This window comes from Pararge aegeria, chromosome 6, assembly GCF_905163445.1.
Source record: "Pararge aegeria chromosome 6, ilParAegt1.1, whole genome shotgun sequence".
Classification (NCBI taxonomy): domain Eukaryota; kingdom Metazoa; phylum Arthropoda; class Insecta; order Lepidoptera; family Nymphalidae; genus Pararge; species Pararge aegeria.
In genome coordinates this window covers 7,081,158-7,100,659 of record NC_053185.1, presented here as the reverse complement: position 1 = coordinate 7,100,659, position 19,502 = coordinate 7,081,158, and the positions used below count along the sequence as shown (strand labels likewise).

The 19,502-nt window shown below is 37.1% G+C and overlaps 1 protein-coding gene across 2 annotated transcripts in view; it reads left to right on the top strand.

The window, feature by feature from the left end:
* Positions 1-629: 629 nt before the first annotated feature.
* LOC120624607 (ras-related protein Rap-2b) overlaps positions 630-19,502 on the top strand; it is a 65,866-nt gene continuing 46,993 nt past the window's right edge. Inside the window, exons 1-2 of one of the 2 annotated variants that reach the window (XM_039891252.1) lie at positions 630-718; positions 7,062-7,064. In XM_039891252.1, coding sequence (XP_039747186.1) covers positions 630-718; positions 7,062-7,064 — 92 coding nt within the window. The remainder of the gene's footprint in view (positions 719-7,061; positions 7,065-19,502) is intronic. The other variant, XM_039891251.1, reaches the window with a different exon arrangement.

Here is a 19,502-nt window from a genome sequence, read left to right as displayed (position 1 = left end):
GCTGGACTAAGGCCTCTCCCAATTGGACTACTTAATCACCACGCTAGGCAGGCGGGTTGGTGATCGCAGCAAATTGCGGTAGTAGCACAAAAGAGGCTCCTACAACGTATCTCTTTTACTAATTCTCTTAGATGCCTCGTACGACGGCCACGGGAAGAGGAATGGACACAATATTCTAAAAAATGTAACTTTACCCAAAATGCTTTACCAAATTTCACATGAAGCATGCATAATCTACACCCGGATTCGATATCTTTCGTGATAAAATCGTGTGAAAATCGATTGTTACAAAATATATTGCGAACCATAAAATAACCACTGTACTGCGTAATACTGATCAATTTCTTTATAATCCATGGTTATTTTTGTGCAGTTTATATGCGCATAGTTATATTATATTTGACCAATGCTCTAATAAAACTTCATGATATAATTTTCGTTGTGGTAGGCTTTGTTTTTCAAGCGCGGCGAAACGTTACCCCAAGGGCCCGAACGTCCCTGCCGTCATTCGCCGTTTGACTGTTCCCGGGTGCGCACGTATTTCCAGAACGCAACTTTCGTGTCGCTATTTAACGTGCGCATTTAACAGTGACAGTATTATGTGTTAAGTGGACTTTAAATTGAGCAACATGAAGGGCAGACACCAATTCCGGAGGCGCTTCAGTTTGCAGCCTTCTTTTTTGAAAGAGGAATCCGAAGAAGAAAGCAGACCGCATAGGTATTATTAATTCTTATATCTATATAATTCCTTTAAAAATGGCAAACTTTTTACATAAACGGATTCTAAATATATTTATCGTCATTCATTCATGGAAATAAAAAAAGGCCGGTAATTCTGCGTAAATTAAATTTATGTTTTATCTGAAAATCTCGTCTGTAGAATATAATTTATTCTACAGACGTCGCCATATTGTACATTAATGGCATTTCCTTTAAGAAATTTGCATAATTATGTAAATGTTATTATTTTAAAAGCACTAAAAAGGCTCCTAATTTCTAACATCGCAACTTCTTTTGGCTGGATTAAGGTTTAGTCAAATAAATTAATTCAAGTAACTTATATTCTATCGCTCGTTTCAGAACGTTGTCTTATTTCAACTTTCTACTATAAAAATATATCGGCTTGGATATAATAATACCCTATTATAAACATATATATTATATTATTTTTTTATACGTTTTCAACGAAACACGGGCAGTTTAAGCTTTCGATTATCGTTCATATCATTTTTTTTACTTCGTTTGAGAATTTGCTTGCAGTTTCTTTACATATCTGTAAGGGTGGTAAAATGACAAAGCAATAATATAAATTTAAATTCTTGGATTAGTCTTTGTATACACTACATTGAATTAAAATTGCACATTAAAGTTTATTTGTTTAATACTTTTCTAATACTAGAAGTGCCTGTAACTTCGCGCCCGATTGTTTCGGTTTTGAGAAATCACGCGGGAACCTTTACTATTCCATGGATAAAAAAATCCGTCTCTAAAACGCATGCTATGTTCACGCAAAATGCGTCAATATCAGTAAAGCTGCGTTCCAATTTTGCATGCTGATATATCTGTAGATCGCAGTTTGACTTACAGCAAGAGGTGTAGAAAACTAAAGAAAAGCTCGGAATATTATGTCTAAGTCACATAAATTCATTAAGTAATATATGCATTATTTGATTTAGCTAAACTATACGTATACTACGTTTAAATTATATACTAAACCACGTTTCTCATGACCGACATGTGAACAAATAAAAGGAAGACCTGTTGAATTATTATATCGATGAAATCTCCGAGTTATTAAAGTTTATTTATAGCTAGTAGGAGAAGGAGTATAAAGGCGATTTCTGGGATAATAAACGTTTTAATTTAAATTTAATAATACCAGCGAAAGAAAAAAACGTCCTCAAAAAAAATATTAATACGCGTTGACAACCATAAAAACATCAGCATTTTTTATGCTTAAGGTCAAAATATGGGATCATTAATTACTAAAAAGACGACACAATAATAATATTAAATAATAATACCCAACTGGGTGGTCAACCCTTTCAAATTCTCTCATTGATTCCTCTTCCTGCTTGAAACACTAAATTTCTCTACGAGGGCTCAAACATAAAAGCGCAACAGTTTAGGCGGCTGCAATTCAAAAGCTCGTTTTAGATGTTCCAATCCTGGGAGGATTATGGCTGTACCATGTTGGCAATAGGAGCTTTAGTTTTAATACAAAAGATTAGCTCTTATTGTTAAGTTATTAATTTGGTGTTCATTCCTGTTGAGCTGGCATACGCTTCATGGTTTATTAGTGGATACACGGAACGATTCAATTGCTGATAAAATTATATAAACATAATCAACACCTTGTATTAACATTTTAATTCTGTTTATGGGTGACATGTCAGCGTTAGAAATCGTCCTTTTTATTCATTTCGTCCATTTACCGTATTTTAGAGCGAGCTTTTGATGTCTTCGATTGCTTATTCTATCAACTTATTGCATTCCACTCTTACGCACATTCAGCACCAGCACGCACCTCCAACTTTTCTAAGCTATGTGCATTTAAAGTAATTAAAATATCACTTGCTTCAACGGTGAAGGAAAACATCGTGAGGAAACCAGCATGTCTGAGAGTGCTACTAATGTTCTCAAAGGTTAGTGGAGTCCACCAATCCGCTCTAGGCCAGCGTGGTGGACTACGGCCTTAAACCCCTTCTACTCATTGTGGGTGGCCGTGCCCTGTAGTGGTCTGGTACCGGGTTGGTAGGATGTTGATGATGATGTCTGTTGTCGTCAGTTTTAATCATATAATAAAACTTAGTCTACGTCTAATACTCATCATTGACATTTTATTACTTTGTTGCTGATCCAAAAATATAAAAAGGAAGTTTATTACATAATATTTATGGGGTATGTAGTTTATTTAACCTCAACTTTTACTATATTTTAACACATACAAGTTCCTCACTTGTAGAATGGTGTCTAGAACGCTGGCTGCTTTTCGCACTAATCGGGCATTCTATATCTTCCTATGCTCATAACCCGAAAAAGTCCTTCTTTTACTTGATGAGGAAATCATTAGTTAAATTATAATACCTCACAAATTATGGCATATAGACTTTCTTTCATTTTAAAAACCATTTTTAACACACTATGAAAAATCCGAATAAAAGCTGTAAAAACAGGTACCGTTTTCTATGATCATATTATCTGTAGAAGCAGATAACTGACCTCGCGACCTCAATAGATTTCACGTTTCCGATGGCCCTGATTCTGTTATATCGGTTTCATCATCATATCAACCGATGGGCGTTCACTATTCGGTTGGTTTTTAAATGAATTTCCAAACTCCAAGGTCTTATGACTTGGGATAGCGACTCCCTGCGACCGTTTTGATGTGGTATGCCTTCATACGCAACACACAGCTTGTGTGTGCGTTGAGTGTTGCCTGGTTGAGACATTGGCAGCGGCCCTTACCATAATCCATCAAATTATACGGGGCTGACCGGGACTAAGGGGAACTGAAGCTTGTTTGTGCCTTCTATACAATTTTTTTACCAATGACTACACCGGGCAGTCGAATTTACTGAACTGGTTTCACGGCTATCCCTCACGGGTCTGGATCCTTGGTCCAGTCTAGCCTACTAGAAGTCACTGTTTGTGCGAGCTTTTGTGTATTTAATTTAATAAATAAGTAAATTAATATGACGGTAGATAGAAAATATTTTCTAATAAACTGTAACTATTAAGCAGCTGGTCGTTTCAATGCATAACAGCGGTTATATATGCGTTGTGGATTCAGTCGGGGTTGGTAGAGGAAACTACGCCTAAGATTACTGACGCCCTGATCTTATCATAACCGTTGCCAGAGTAAAAAGTAACATGACCGCTTGGGTCTACGTGCTGTAGCTTGCTTGTGCTCCCCCATTGAAATAAGAACATACAGAATCCTAAGCCATTATTGTACTCAGTGCATTGTGTTCAAAAACAGTGAAATGGCCACGCGCATGTATCACTTTACACCCGTGGGATGTTGCTAGCTCACAAATGGTTTCGCATTTTCCCATTTGCTTATGCTTAGAACATTAGGGGTAAAATATTTACTGCCAACTGCTAATTGGTATGAAGTGACTAACCGTTTGGTCGAGAAACCATTCGTAAGTGGAGTGGTTTTTTATGCTTCAATATTAGTCGTGTACACGGTTTCTGTATGTTATTAATTCTGTATTTTGTTAATCACGCCAGGCAGACCACTGATTGTACCGGTGTCGCTGCTGCCCATGGTCAAGATAATTTACCACCCACCACTAAACCCCTAAAACCCTCTTACGCACGTGCCCAGGAGGGCTTTGATAGGATACTCATGATACCACCTCTAGTCTCTGGGAAGAGACTTGAGTTCTTTATTGGTTATACAGCAGGGTTCAAGAGACGCTGGCAATTGTTAACAGTTAAATAGAATGGCGCAATAGACATTTATTAAAATGGATACTTACATTTAAAATTAAAATACTTACAGTTTAATAGCATTAGGTAAGTACTTTACTAAACATTATAAGCTCCGGCTTTTGTGAGAGTTGCGCAAAGCTTTGACTAATATAATTTACTGCCCCTCCTTCCCCTGGATTTACTGGAGCCTGCCACTGTAGTGCTTGACAAGGGACTAATCCTATGTATTAAACCGATAATAAAACGTTCTATATTAAATTTTCCAATGAATAAATTACAAATATTAGATACCGAAAGTTCCTTTATTAGCCGACTTGAAATAAGGATTTTTAAGATCTAATTTCAAGAGAGGTTTTGTTGGAATTCGATCCAACTCCTAAAATCCTTAAGCCAGTAAGTAATGTTGTAAACTATCTATGACTATAAAATTTGAGACCACTCTTTAATGAAATGAAATCTATTTAAAAATATCAAATGTTTGAGTCTTAGGGTAATTGAAGTCTTTTGATTTTTGGTTCGCTATAACGATCGTTGTTATGCAGGTGTTAATTAAGTTAAAATAAATGTTTAATTAAAGTGTTAAAATATTTTTTTAACTTCTTTGATAAAATCAAATAACTCTTCATTAGAGTAAAAGAGATGGATATAATTTAATTAGAAGTTAGGTTTCTTCCTTCAACGATCTATGTCGCGTCTTTAAAATCATTAACTGTGTCTGCGTTTTTACCTCTGATTTATATGGGATCTTACATCAAGACTGGGGTTAAGTCGTAGTCCACCACGCTGCCTATTTCCGGACTTTCTATGCCTTTAAGAACATTATATCTCAACTCTACTATTTTACTTCGCCGTTAAAGCAGTGATATTAAATTGCTCTGTGGCGAACGTGCTGAGCATCATATGCTTGTTATAACACCGACAACCACGCCCGTTAGATCGGAAAACAGCAATGCTATAAAAATAAAATAAATTAATAAATAAATATACTACGACCACACACACATCTAGCCCCCAAAGAAAGCTTAGCTTAAGTTCTGGGTACAAATATGACTGATGCATACTTTTATTTAATGAATTAAAAATATACATGTAAACATCCAGACACTGAAAACATACATGTTTATCACACAAACATTTTCCAGTTGTGGGAATCTAACCCACGGCCTTGGACACATAAAGCCGATTTAACAATCGGCTAATCAAACAACGATCATCCAATCAAAGATGGCAGTAGTATTTCCCCGGACGATCTATTTCACAAAAACCTCTAATACAACAACAACTTATAGAAAAAAATCCAAATGATTGGAAAAAACCTGCACGTGGACGAAGCCACTAGTTAATAAACAAATTTTCATACAACATTTTACCATTCATATATCACGAGCTCGCCCTCTTTAATTTTTTATGTATTGTGTCGTGATTTCATCGATACGCTTCATTTAATCGCTTGTTTGACATAACACGAAAAACCTTTCAGCGAATGAACGAACAATATGGCTACAATTAAAATACGCAGCGAGTAATTCACACTTGACCGTCTTGTTTGTATGGTGGTCAGCATGTTTGTTTGATATTCACGACTTCCTAGGTTCGAACTGGGTCAAAAAAAGCTTTTTTTTACGGTCAACCAGTTCTCAGGATTTTTGTGTTACTCACTCCTATGTATCGCTGAAAATGAAAATAAAAAAGGAAAAATGAAAAAAAATTTCACTGACACCGATAATGTTACTTATAAAATATCTATATACTTGGGTATAATTTTTTTCACAGGACTGGAAAATAAATAAATAAATAAATATACTACGACAATACACACATCGCCATCTAGCCCCAAAGCAAGCGTAGCTTGTGTTATGGGTACTAAGATGACTAATGAATATTTTTATGAATATAATACATATAAATACTTATTCTATACAGATAGACACCCAGACACTGAAAAATAATCATGTTCATCACACAAACATTTTCCAGTTGTGGGAATCGAACCCACGGCCTAGGACTCAGAAAGCAGGGTAGCTGCCCACTGCGCCAGTCGGCCGTCAAAAAATGCTTGTGTGATGTATGTTTTTCAGTGTATGGGTGTTTATTTATATATATAATAAGTATTGATGTATATAATTCAAAAAATATTTATCAGTTATCTTAGTAATGGGTCCTAAGATAACTGATGAATATTTTTATGCTACAAAAGCTACTCTTATGTTGGGGCTAGATGGAGATGTGTGTATCGTCGTTATATATATACAACGTGTAATTGAATTACGAAATAACTTTGAACGATGCATTAGTATATTTCATAAGGAATCAAAATATTAAGTCAAAAGAAGCATATTTATTTTTCCATACAAACGAATTCAAAACATTCTAAGAATTTACTTATGATTCCTATTAAAGATGAAAGAGCAACACGCGCATAGTACCTACACTACGCATCGCGTACCTAATAAAGTGACAGGAGTCACATGATTTTAATTTTGCAAGTGATGTTTAGGGCTGTGTCTGATTTTTTTCAGTCAAAACTATGGCAGTGTTTTACTCAAAAAGTTTTGGGTTTTCAGTTTTAAAGATAAGTCTCAGAGGTTTTCATTTACACGTTGTATATACATATACAATAGTAGGTTATAATCGCACATATATGTGTGATAACGATAATAATCGTGAAGCACAACGTGTATAAAATAAACCTTTGTTTGTAAAAGGTTTTGTAAGTTTGCTTCCCAATTAAAGAACTTATCTCTTTAAGTAAGCAAACGAAATTTCTCACTCTAAAGGAAATAAAACAATAAATTGTTTATTAAAATTCAACTTCATAAGGTTCTCCTAACTTTGTATTATAAAAAGTCATGAAGAATTTTATAACAAATCTTTTAGAAACTTTCATCTTAGTTAATTATTTATTCTGTTTCATGTGAAGTTTATAAAGCATTTTTACTTTTTTTTTTTCAAAGAAACTTGACCAAGTTAAACATGACTTAAAACATGGATATAAATCAAGCTAGATTTACCTTTCGATTTTATACGTTTACAAATTTTATTATAGAATTGTTTTTAAAAAGTTACTTGGATAAAATTATTATCTGCTTATTTTATTTTTAGTAGTAGAAAAGCTCACAAGTTTGTAAGTAATCTGTTGAATCGCGCTAATCACTGACCAAGTAATAAGTAGTATATGGTTCAATAACATTACGCTAGGACGGGTGTATACGAGGAAATGAGCGTAAAAACGCCGAGTAGGTACATCTAGCCTTTTTTGAACTTCTTCTTCTTTTGCTATTTTAGGAGCTAGTATACTATTCTAATATGCGAATGTGAATTGTTTGTTTGCGACACTTTCACTACCTGTTGGATCGATCATCGATGATTTTTTTTGTATACACGTTGTCAAAGGAATAGAAAAGGATGTATATAGGTTACCTTTCAATCAGAAAAAAAGTACGCTTTCCCTGGATTGAAATATAACTTTTTGGACCCGAAGTAGTTGACGATACCGAAATTAAAGCGAGCAATGCCGCGGGTAACAGTTAGGTATAAACATATAATTGAATAAATGCGAAATTATTTTTTTGATTGATTCCTGTTTTATTTTATTCTGCAAATGATGGTCGTTAGTTCAAGAAAGTGCCATAGATTGGAATAGTATACTCTTTATCCGAATCCAAATTTTAGACAAATCGCGAATAAAGCCGTAGATAAAAGCTAGTAGGTTATATGTGAAATATTTCCATACTAGTCAATACGATTTGCATCGCCAATTTCAATAAAAGTGTTGGCGCTGTCGATTTTGTTCAATTTCGAGCCCAAAGCTTTTTTATTCCATTGTTTCGATTGATTGAAAACTTAGTTATACGCGCTTTTATTGAACCCTTCAAGGCTTCAACGTATAGGTATAAAGCCATTAATGCTTTTCAAGCTCCTTTTTTACAGATAATAATCTCATCAGTTATCACCATTTCAGCCTGTGGACGTCCAATCTGAACATAGGCCTTTACCGAAAAGCTCCACAACACCCGGTCCTCACCGTTCCTAAACCACCCAGTTCCCGTCACTCTGGACTCTGGACTGGCGTCCCACACTACGCTTGCTTGTTTGTGGGATAATAATCTAATGATACAAATATACAAATCCATTTCTGGTACAATTCCTTGTTTTCGATTTTTTGTTTGACTTAATACCGTCAGCCTATTAGGTGATATCACATTGCCGTGATTGGCTTTCGCTTTCATAGAAAAGAGAGATTTAAAGGCAAAAAAAATTTCTACATTTACACTTTAACCGAACCTACCACTTTAATGGACGGTGTAATGAAGAGTTACACAATAAGAAGGAGTTAAGGCCGTAGTCCACTGGGCCAGTGCGGATTGGTGGATCATTAATAATGTTAATATAATGTATACAAATACATAACGTTAATTTATTAATACAAAGAAAAATACATCAAAATGTTTGTACAAATGTACCTTTAATTTTTTTTTTTTTATCATTTCCTCTTAGCGGCAATAGAAATACGCTTTTTGTGAAAATTTTATTTTATCTATTAGGATACATGAGATACAGCTAGCTTACGGACGGATGGACGGACACCATAGGCTTAGTAATAGGATCTCGTTGCCAAAAAAACCTTTGTACCGTATGCACAGCTTAGCAGTAAAACGGATCTTGATAGAATTTTGGATTTGTATCCTCGTGAATAGCCTCGTTAAGGACGAAAACAAAAACGGGCCGAGTCTGGGGCGATCATCAGGCAACAGATATAATTAATAAGTATTACTATTGAAACATTTCATAATTACTGTACAAAAAATATGGCCAGTCCTTTAGGATTTCTCCAAATTCATCCCCTAGAGAGTAAAAGTTTTCATGAGTTTTTTTATGCGGGTTTCTTTGTTCTCTTACACAAAAATATTTACCTCCCTTTTACCGCGGGCATATTCTTAGTCCCGTGAGAAAACAGAAATTACGATAGGTCTGATATCACAAACATTAATTTAAAAGAGTCCATTGAAAATTTATTTTTCTGTTATAAACAGAAATGTGACTAATAGTCCTCATCCTTTGTCTTTATATTTTTTTTATTTTTTATATTAATAGCGGGCAAACGAGCCAGTGGGTCACCTGATGATACTTGATCAACGCCGCCCATAAACATCTGCAGCACCAGAGGAGCCACCGATGCGTTGCCGGCTTTTAAGGAATTTGTTTATCCGCCCCTGGAATAACTCTAGATTGTATTTTTGAGGAAACACATCAGATGGGAGATTGTTCCATAATTTGCAATTGCGCGGTAGTAATTATCTGGTATTAAGAATACCAGGCATCCAGATGATGAGGGTGGAATTTATTTCTACGGCGTAAGGTGCGGTCAGAGAACAGGGAAGGAGGTATCAACGCAAACAACTCTTCAGAACATTCTCCATTATAGAGTCACAAAGGGAGCTAACATCTCTTCGGTGCCCCAGGGACTCTAAACTGCAAGTAAATTTGGGATTGTCAACAAGTCGAACTGCCAGCTTTTGTTTCCGAGCAAATGGAAGGAGTTGATAACGAGGACATCCCACTGGGCGGGCACTGGACACACTCATAGGTGTAGGTCCTAGAGCGTTCAGCGTTGAGTAGGAGCCCTAAACACTGAAATTGGCCTATAACGGTCCACTGCTTGACTAAACCCCTCTACGAACGGGAGAGTTTGCCCATAATATGGTAGTATATATGTAATATGGAAGCGGCAGTAGCTTATTGGGTTGGAGCTAGACTTCACTTTCTAGGGGCCGAGTGCGGATCCCAGCACCTTACTTTTCTAAGTTTTGAACGTTTTAAGTAATTAAAATATCACTTGCTTCAAAGGTGAAGGAAAACATCGTGAGGAAACCTGCATTCCTGAGAGATCTACTTAATATTCTCAAAGGTGTGTGGAGTCCACCAATAAGCAATGGGTCAGCGTGGTGGACGACCTTAACCCTTTCTAGTTGTGGGAGGAGACCCGTGCTTTTTAGTGGGCTGGTAATTGGTTGATGTGATGATGATAGTAATAGTACAGAAGACTGCCGCCCGTCAGTGGCGTGCACTTCATACATGCACAAAAGCACTGCCTTTACGCAATTTTCCCGCTTTATGCATACCCTGGTAAGAAACCCAGTGCACGCCACTGATGCCCGTTGGCTGTTATATTTCCTTAGTCGCCTCGTACGACACCCGCGGGAAGTGGTGCGGTGGTGACAACTGTATTCTGATCTGCCGTCACCACACGGCAAACCCGATTATTCACTAACCATTGTGACAATAATCGTAAATGCTCCAATACAGATTTTCTGCTATGAGAGAGACATTAAAAGGCTCATGATGATGCTATTTCGTAAAAAAACAACAATAAACCTTCACACAAACGAAATTTTTTCTGTTTATAATGAAAAGATTAGCTCCTTTTTATATTCAAGCCCTGACATTTGACCTTTGCAATCCATTAAGGCCGGGTCAGTCTTTTATTATACGCAATTAACAAAATAGCTTAAGTTCTAATAGTTACCATTAACGACAGATACTATTACAATCATTTGAGTAGGGTTTGGATGGAATTTAATTTGACCAGGGTCACCAGGGAACTTTTTTTATGCCAATCTCAGAAATAATAACGAAGAAGTAAAGTTCTGAATACGATAAAATATCTACACACTAATTTGAATGAATGGTTTAAGATCTTTATTTTCTCAGAAGAATTACATAAAAATTCGCTTATTGAGAAAACATTAATTAACTTACAAGTTCTATTACATAGTGTGAGCGTACATTATAGAGGGTATTAACAATTATTACTAATAACAAAAATAAAAATGATCTTAAAAGTGGGTGGTTACAAAACTACTAAACAGAAACACAACTCTAAAACAAAGATCATCGAATACTAGAAAGGACTTACAGTGACACATTACTTATTAAGTAAAATTTTAGTTTTTTCTTGAAAATAAACATAGATTTAGCTTCTTTTATATCAGATGGTAGCTTATTGTAAATCTGCGCTCCTTCAAATATAATATTTTTGTGGCCATAGTTAGTATATTTGTATACATAGAATAGATTTTTAATTCCTTACTAACTATATCCGGCCACGTTTTGCCATGAGAGAGTTTATTGGATAGAAGCAGGCGTTACTTTGCGGAAATCCATGATATGTTATGAAAATTAAGCTTAATTTGCTCCGAAATCGGAGCATCCTCAGGATATGTTGACTTTACAATAAATAATTGTTAATATTCAATTATTCATTGTAAAGTCAACATCTCCTGAGGATGCTCCGGTTTTGGAGCGAAACGTGCGTAGAGGGTACATTGCCGAAGATCTTTTTGGTGTGAAGTATTAGGATTGAAGAAATTATAAATTACACCATACAGGTTCTCCTGCTTTTCGCGGACTATAGCAAATTAAGCTTAATTTTCATAATATAATTGAGTTTGGCATTACTTTTCGTCCAAATGGAAACTTAAATGAAAGACTAAGGCTCCTGACAGAACAAAGGCTTCGTACGTGGCTATATAGTCCGTGCACAGTTAATTTACCTCTGTCATTACTACTAATGAGTCATTAGTCTCTATAGCATTCATTTAAACGTGCGCGACTGAAGCCACAGGCTTAATCTAGTTAAAATATTATATTTGTCGGAGCAGAGATCCCTGTAGTGTTTTTAAAAAGTATGACGTCAGCATTGCTGGCGTCATGTACACCCTTGTCACTCATAATTACTATCCACTACTAAACTTTTTGAATAGTCAAAAACAATATAACTTGGTATTAAACAAATAAATGAGAAGTCTAGATCCTGTCTCGTATTTATTTCACATCATAACATTACAGAGAATGTTAAAACTATTTAAAAACTAAAATAAGAAACACTTAGCTTATTTCGCAGCACGCCCGCGTCGGATGAATCCACCTGCCCGCCCCGTGGTCGCGAAGCAAAGAGGATGATTTTTGTTAAGATGTCGGCTAGCCGCCCTATTTTACCGACCATTCCTTCAATGGTCACCGGCGGGCTACTAGCGCCATCTTTGTTATTAGAGGGAACTAATATTTGGTGATTTTACCGACACGGGCTTACAACTAGCGCCACCTTTTGATCTAAGGTGGGGCTAACCTTATTTGACAAATATTAAAGTTTATTTAATTAATTAGCAATGAACAATAATAATTATAATCTAATTTTAATGTTTACGAATTATTCAAGTTCGAACAACCTGTCTTAAGAGTTACCAACCTTACGCCATCTAGTGTTCCCATATGGAACTTGTCGAAGCTTTGTAACTCTTAAAAGTAATTTATTTAATCTATTTAACTATTAACTAAACGCTTCTCAAATTGCCTTATAATTATTTACAAATTATCCAAGTACATAAAAGTAATCATCAAGATACAATGAACTGTTAAGACATGCAAGGATCCACCTCTTAGTCAAAAGTGTGAATACAAGTTCTCTAAATAAACAATTAGGTAGTTATAACTCAACTACTACTATCAATTGTCTTAATAGTAATAAATAATTATTATAACAGTTAAATACAATCCAGTATTAGTTTTATATTGAACCTGATGGCGCTTGCGCCGATACGGCCTTTCTGAGGAACAGTGCGCGCTCTGCACTTGTTCACCTTCTGTAACAAGAAATATTAAAACTTTGAAATGCGTATCTGTGATACGTCGTTTATTTATCTAGGTTTTGATTACATTACATAGTGCTCGAAGAGTAAAGTTGAGTTTCTTATCTAAAAGTTTATGACTAAACTTCTTTTTAAATAAACGTTTATTTGATACTGCACTACGTCTCCCCACGACAGCAATAATAATTACATAAATAATAATATAGGAGGAGGATATTAGGATTTTAATGAGTATTACTATACGTCTCACTACGCTAGTAATACAGTCATATTATTATCTACTGAGCGTCTCACTACGTCAGCAGTCATTTAAGTCAAATTAGTTATTTCAGTCATATTTCATAGTCAATTTTATCTATGATATCACTGTACGTCTCACTACGCCAGCAATATTTTATTAAGGTAGAAAGGTCGATGCTGGGGTCTGGGCCATAATGGTATTGTTAGTACCCCATAGTGGTATTTTATGACCGTGGTCCCCAGAGGCCCTAAAGGAACAGGAAAGGTCGATGCTGGGGTCTGGGCCTCATAGTTATGACCGTGGTCCCCAGTGGCTCTGAAACAATTGGGTTGATGCTGTGCTCTAGGCGTTCCTGTCTCGGCGCCGTGGTACACAGAGGCTCTAGAGGACTAATGGGAAGGTCGATGCTGGGGTCTAGGCCTTATTTTTATGACCGTGGTCCCCAGAGGCTCTGAAATATAAAAGCATGCACATGGAATAGACGTAAAGGAGTTAACGAATAATCTTATAACAGTACTTATTACTATGCTTTAGTTATGAGTTTTAGCCTTTTATTATTATGATGATAATCATATCATGAGTTGAGATAACCCATTAATAATAATGTAATGAAGTAGAATTTGTTTAACTGTGAAGTACTGCTATAAAAGGAGAAAATATTTTAGTTTTGATAAAATAAAGGTTACTATCTCACCGTTTATGTGGTGGAGCTAATTGGCAGTTTCGTCAAGGACCCTCTCGTTGGATGTGGAGGGTCGAGGATCGTAGCTAGTCATCTCCGACGCCTCTGTGTCGTGTGGCTCGTGGTTGGCTGCTGGCGGTGTGAGGGTGCACTGGGAGGAGTGCTCGGGAGCGCCTGCGTTGATGTCCGTGTCCGCCGATACGGTTGCCTGTTGACCAGGCTGTGGTGCTCGGCGAAGCTGGTCGTGGGCCACTTTTCGAGGGCGGCCTCGTCCTACCACCCTTTTGACTAAATAGCGGTCATTTTCAAGTACACGACAAATCTCGTACGGTTCACTAAACTTCAGGTCTAAGCACGTTTGGTTACGAGGGTTATTTTTTATTAGCACGTAGTCTCCTCTCTGGAATCTGTGAATTTGAGCTTTATTTTTGTCAAAACGAGCCTTTTCCTTTTCTGCTGCCGCTGTCATCTTTTGTGTGACGTGTCGATAAAGCTGGTCAATATCGATGCGTTGCTGCTCTAGATTTACCAAGCCGATGAGCTCAGGCGGGACACAGTGCTTGCGACGGGTAAGTAACGTAAGTGGTGCCGTACCTGTAGCGCGATGCGGTGTGCAGTTCAGAGCAAGCTGCAGGCTGTCTATAGCAGTGTGCCATAATTCAGTTTCATAATTCTTTATCATTATTAAGGCATTCTTTAGGACTCCCATGACTCGTTCAACTTGCCCGTTGGCTCGGCTTACTCCTGGTGATATGGCGTGTATGCTGATACTGAACTGGTCGCAGTAATTTTTGAAGTCACCTAGGAATTCCCGACCTCCATCGACAATTACCTGCGCTGGCGTTCCAAACAGGTGTATCGTACGTTTGAGAGCTGCTAACGTACTTTGCGGGTTTTTATTGTTAGCGTGATATAAAAGTACGTACTTGCTAAAAGCATCTATAGTCACGATAATATAGTCATGGATGTTAGTAGTGCCCAATTTACCCGTTATATCCATGTGGATGGTTTCAAATGCTGTCGTGGGCTTAGGTATAGGGTGAAGTTGCACTTGCACAGCACCTGACGTGCCTTTAGATGTTCTGCATATGATGCAATTGTCGACAAAGGTTCTTACCACCGTATTCATATTATCAAACCAGTACGTTTCCTTAATCTTTTGTAAGGTCTTTTCCCACCCGGTATGTTTCAATGCATTGTGATAGCTGCTTATGAGACTCCATTGGAACGTCTTGGGTACCACAACGGCCTCTTGGTGTCCCAAGGTAGAGTCCTGCCAAACCTTTATAAGGACATTATTTTTCAAAACATACCCGAGAACTTCCTGGTTTTGTAGGATGTTGTCGATTTTGGAACGTAGTGTAGAATCACGGTGTTGTTCCACTTTCAGCCAATCCAAATCTTTGGTCATAATGTTAACATTCAACGTACCTGGATTCCGGCTAAAGAAATCGGCGTGTTGGAGTGTTTGTCCTTTTCTGTACTCGATTTCAAAATTATAATTCTGCAGAAACGCCCACCAGCGGTATACTCTAGGGAGCAGTTCTTTCTTGTGTTTAGATGCTTTGAGGGCATTACAGTCTGTTACAACCTTAAACGTGCGACCATATAAGTACTGGCGGAAATGTTTTATAGCTCTCACCACTGCGAGCGTTTCGAGCTCGTACGAATGATAACGGCTCTCGGCATCTGTAGTGCGCATGCTCATGTATGCGACAGCATGCCGGCGACCGTCGATTACTTGGATGAGGACGGCTCCATATCCGAGATTACTGGCGTCAGTATGCAGTTCGATGGGGTAATCTTCCTGGAATATTGATAACACGGGATCAGACGTCAGGTACTGAATAATAGTATTACGTGCTTCTTCGTGCCGGTCGCTCCATTCCCAAGCGGCACCTTGTTTCGTTAGCTCGTATAAAGGTAACATTATGCTAGAAAAGTTGGGAATGAAGCGACAAAAATAGCCAGCTAGACCGTTAAACTGTCTAACTTGCTTAACATTTGTTGGCACGGGAGCTTTTACAAGTGCTTCTACTTTACGTGGACTCGGCTTAACTTGTCCATCTGCTATTATGTTTCCAAGGTATTCTATAGAACGCTTGAAAAACGCAGACTTCTCTATATTAATAGAAAAGCCTACCTTTTCCAGTGCAATGAGGATTCTTTCTATACGTGAAATCCCCTCATCAAAATCAATGCATTTACTCAAGACATCATCAACGTAGACTTGAGCAACGCCTGCTGAACCTAAAAGTTGCTGTAAGGCCCTATTAATACAGCGTTGGTATACAGAGCATGCGTTGCTCAAGCCAAATGGCATTGTTAAATATTCATATAAGCCATCAGGCGTGACAAATGCCGTTTTTTCTATAGACTGTTCGGAAATCGGGATTTGATGGAATCCTGCAGCCATATCCAATGTGGTATAGTAATGTCCGTTTGTCAACTGATCTATTTGGTCGGAAATTAACGGAAGGGGGAAATGGTCTCTAAGAGTGTTTGAATTTAACTCGCGGTAGTCTACACATAACCGGTCATCTCCGTTTTTCTTTTTAACAAGAATAATAGGGCTTGAATATGGCGAGACACTTTCTCTAATAATGTTATGTTCGAGTAGTTCTTTAATTATGTTTTGTACTTTTTCACGTTCTACGGGACTTAAACGATAAGGCCTACGTTCAACAAACTTATTAGGGTCCTTTAACAGTATTTCTAAATGTCCAGTATTAACGCGTGTTGTAGGGAATCCGTGAATGAATAGATGCGAGTATTTGTTCAACAAAATGCGCAATCGGTTAATTTCGTCATCGTTAGTAAGGTCAGTATTTAAATTATCGAAAATGGAATTATTTGACTTTATGTGCATAACTGTATACTGTCGGACTAATTGAGTACCCGTTGCAGTTACTAAAACGTTGAGATCATTATTACTAATCACGTCCATTCCTATTAAAATCTTGGAGGTCATGTCACCGTCCGGTACAACAAAGAACTGAATTTCAACGTTTACGTTATCAATTACACAAACTGCAACTAGAGTAAACAGAGATATTACTGGGACTCTCCCTATTCCACGTAAATAATTTACACAATGAATTCTTTTGACCGGTAATTTAGCTGCGACACTCTCAGTAATGACTGAGCATTCTGCACCACTATCGAAAACTGCTTGAAACGCGAAATTACCTATGCTAACCACTATTTGGTTTAATTTCGGTCTACCGATACAGTTTATATGAGAAACAACGGATTTTTCGCGTCGAAAACAGGTTTCAAATGTGTGACCGGCTTTATCGCAAAATGTACAGACTGGCCTATTTGAGGGTACAGAACTTTTGTTTGATTTATCTTTATCGTTACTGGGCAACTGTGTGGTATCGCTAATTTTAAATTTGCAATCACTTGTCTTGTGGTTATTTCTTTTACAAATTCGACAAAAGAGGGTATTTTGCGATTTGTTAGGCCGCGAACGTTTATTAGGAGGTTGTGGGGTATTATTATTATTATGTGGACGTTTAACGCGTATCGCTGAGGCTACAGATATTAATTCAGGTACAGATGTCGCCCTAGCATTTAATAACTCGATTCTAAGTCGTTCATCGTTTACACAACCGATCACCGCCTCAACTGCATATTCGTCACCTAGTTTGTCGTTAGTTATTCGTTTCCAGAGAACCCACGCTTTGGATAAAAATTCTGACACGTCTTTACTTGAATCATAAATATGTTCACGAAATTTAACTATATCGCGCGAATACCTGGATTCTGGTTCGAATGTAGTAATGAGGTTATCTCGAAGCTCTGCCCACGTTGATGTAGTAACAAGCCAATTATCGACCCATAATTTGGCCCGTCCTTTAAGCAAACTACCCACCTTCATCCGTACTTCGTAGTCGTTGAGGTTATATAATTGAACCGCCTGGGTAACGTGTTGGCACCATTCACGAACACCTATGTTTGCATCGGGATCATAGGAGGGTAGAAATATGTCATTTATTTTTACTTTCTCCGATCGCGGTGGCGCTGACAATCGATCAGACATTTCCTTCATGGTCTGCATCATCTGCATAAGGAAATTAGCAGGCATATTAACACTGGTAGGCGCCGCCTGCGTAGGCAAGGTGTCTGCGCTTTCCGCGATCTCAGTGGGCAAACTTTTATCTGTTGGTGAAGTAGGCCGGGTACTTACGGTTTCTGATGCCTGGTACACCGCAGTAGTGGGATCGCACCCCACTTCTGATGTCGGAGCAGAGATCCCTGTAGTGTTTTTAAAAAGTATGACGTCAGCATTGCTGGCGTCATGTACACCCTTGTCACTCATAATTACTATCCACTACTAAACTTTTTGAATAGTCAAAAACAATATAACTTGGTATTAAACAAATAAATGAGAAGTCTAGATCCTGTCTCGTATTTATTTCACATCATAACATTACAGAGAATGTTAAAACTATTTAAAAACTAAAATAAGAAACACTTAGCTTATTTCGCAGCACGCCCGCGTCGGATGAATCCACCTGCCCGCCCCGTGGTCGCGAAGCAAAGAGGATGATTTTTGTTAAGATGTCGGCTAGCCGCCCTATTTTACCGACCATTCCTTCAATGGTCACCGGCGGGCTACTAGCGCCATCTTTGTTATTAGAGGGAACTAATATTTGGTGATTTTACCGACACGGGCTTACAACTAGCGCCACCTTTTGATCTAAGGTGGGGCTAACCTTATTTGACAAATATTAAAGTTTATTTAATTAATTAGCAATGAACAATAATAATTATAATCTAATTTTAATGTTTACGAATTATTCAAGTTCGAACAACCTGTCTTAAGAGTTACCAACCTTACGCCATCTAGTGTTCCCATATGGAACTTGTCGAAGCTTTGTAACTCTTAAAAGTAATTTATTTAATCTATTTAACTATTAACTAAACGCTTCTCAAATTGCCTTATAATTATTTACAAATTATCCAAGTACATAAAAGTAATCATCAAGATACAATGAACTGTTAAGACATGCAAGGATCCACCTCTTAGTCAAAAGTGTGAATACAAGTTCTCTAAATAAACAATTAGGTAGTTATAACTCAACTACTACTATCAATTGTCTTAATAGTAATAAATAATTATTATAACAGTTAAATACAATCCAGTATTAGTTTTATATTGAACCTGATGGCGCTTGCGCCGATATATTCAATACGCACTAAAAAATATACTCTTTTAAATTTAGTAGCGAATAGAAAATCGTGTATTACGAAAAACCACAATTTCGCTAGACAATAAAAATGTTATGTGAAAATTTCGCTCAGGGAATTTCATTATAAAAATTCATTTTGCAAAATAAGTTTACAGTAATCCTGCTATTATAGTGGAGAGTAATAAAACTTGATATGAGGTACTATCTTTTATTTTTATGCATAAGACAATCATGATTTTATACAGAGCGTTAATTGTATAACCGTCTAATTGTATTGGATAGAAGCAGGCGTT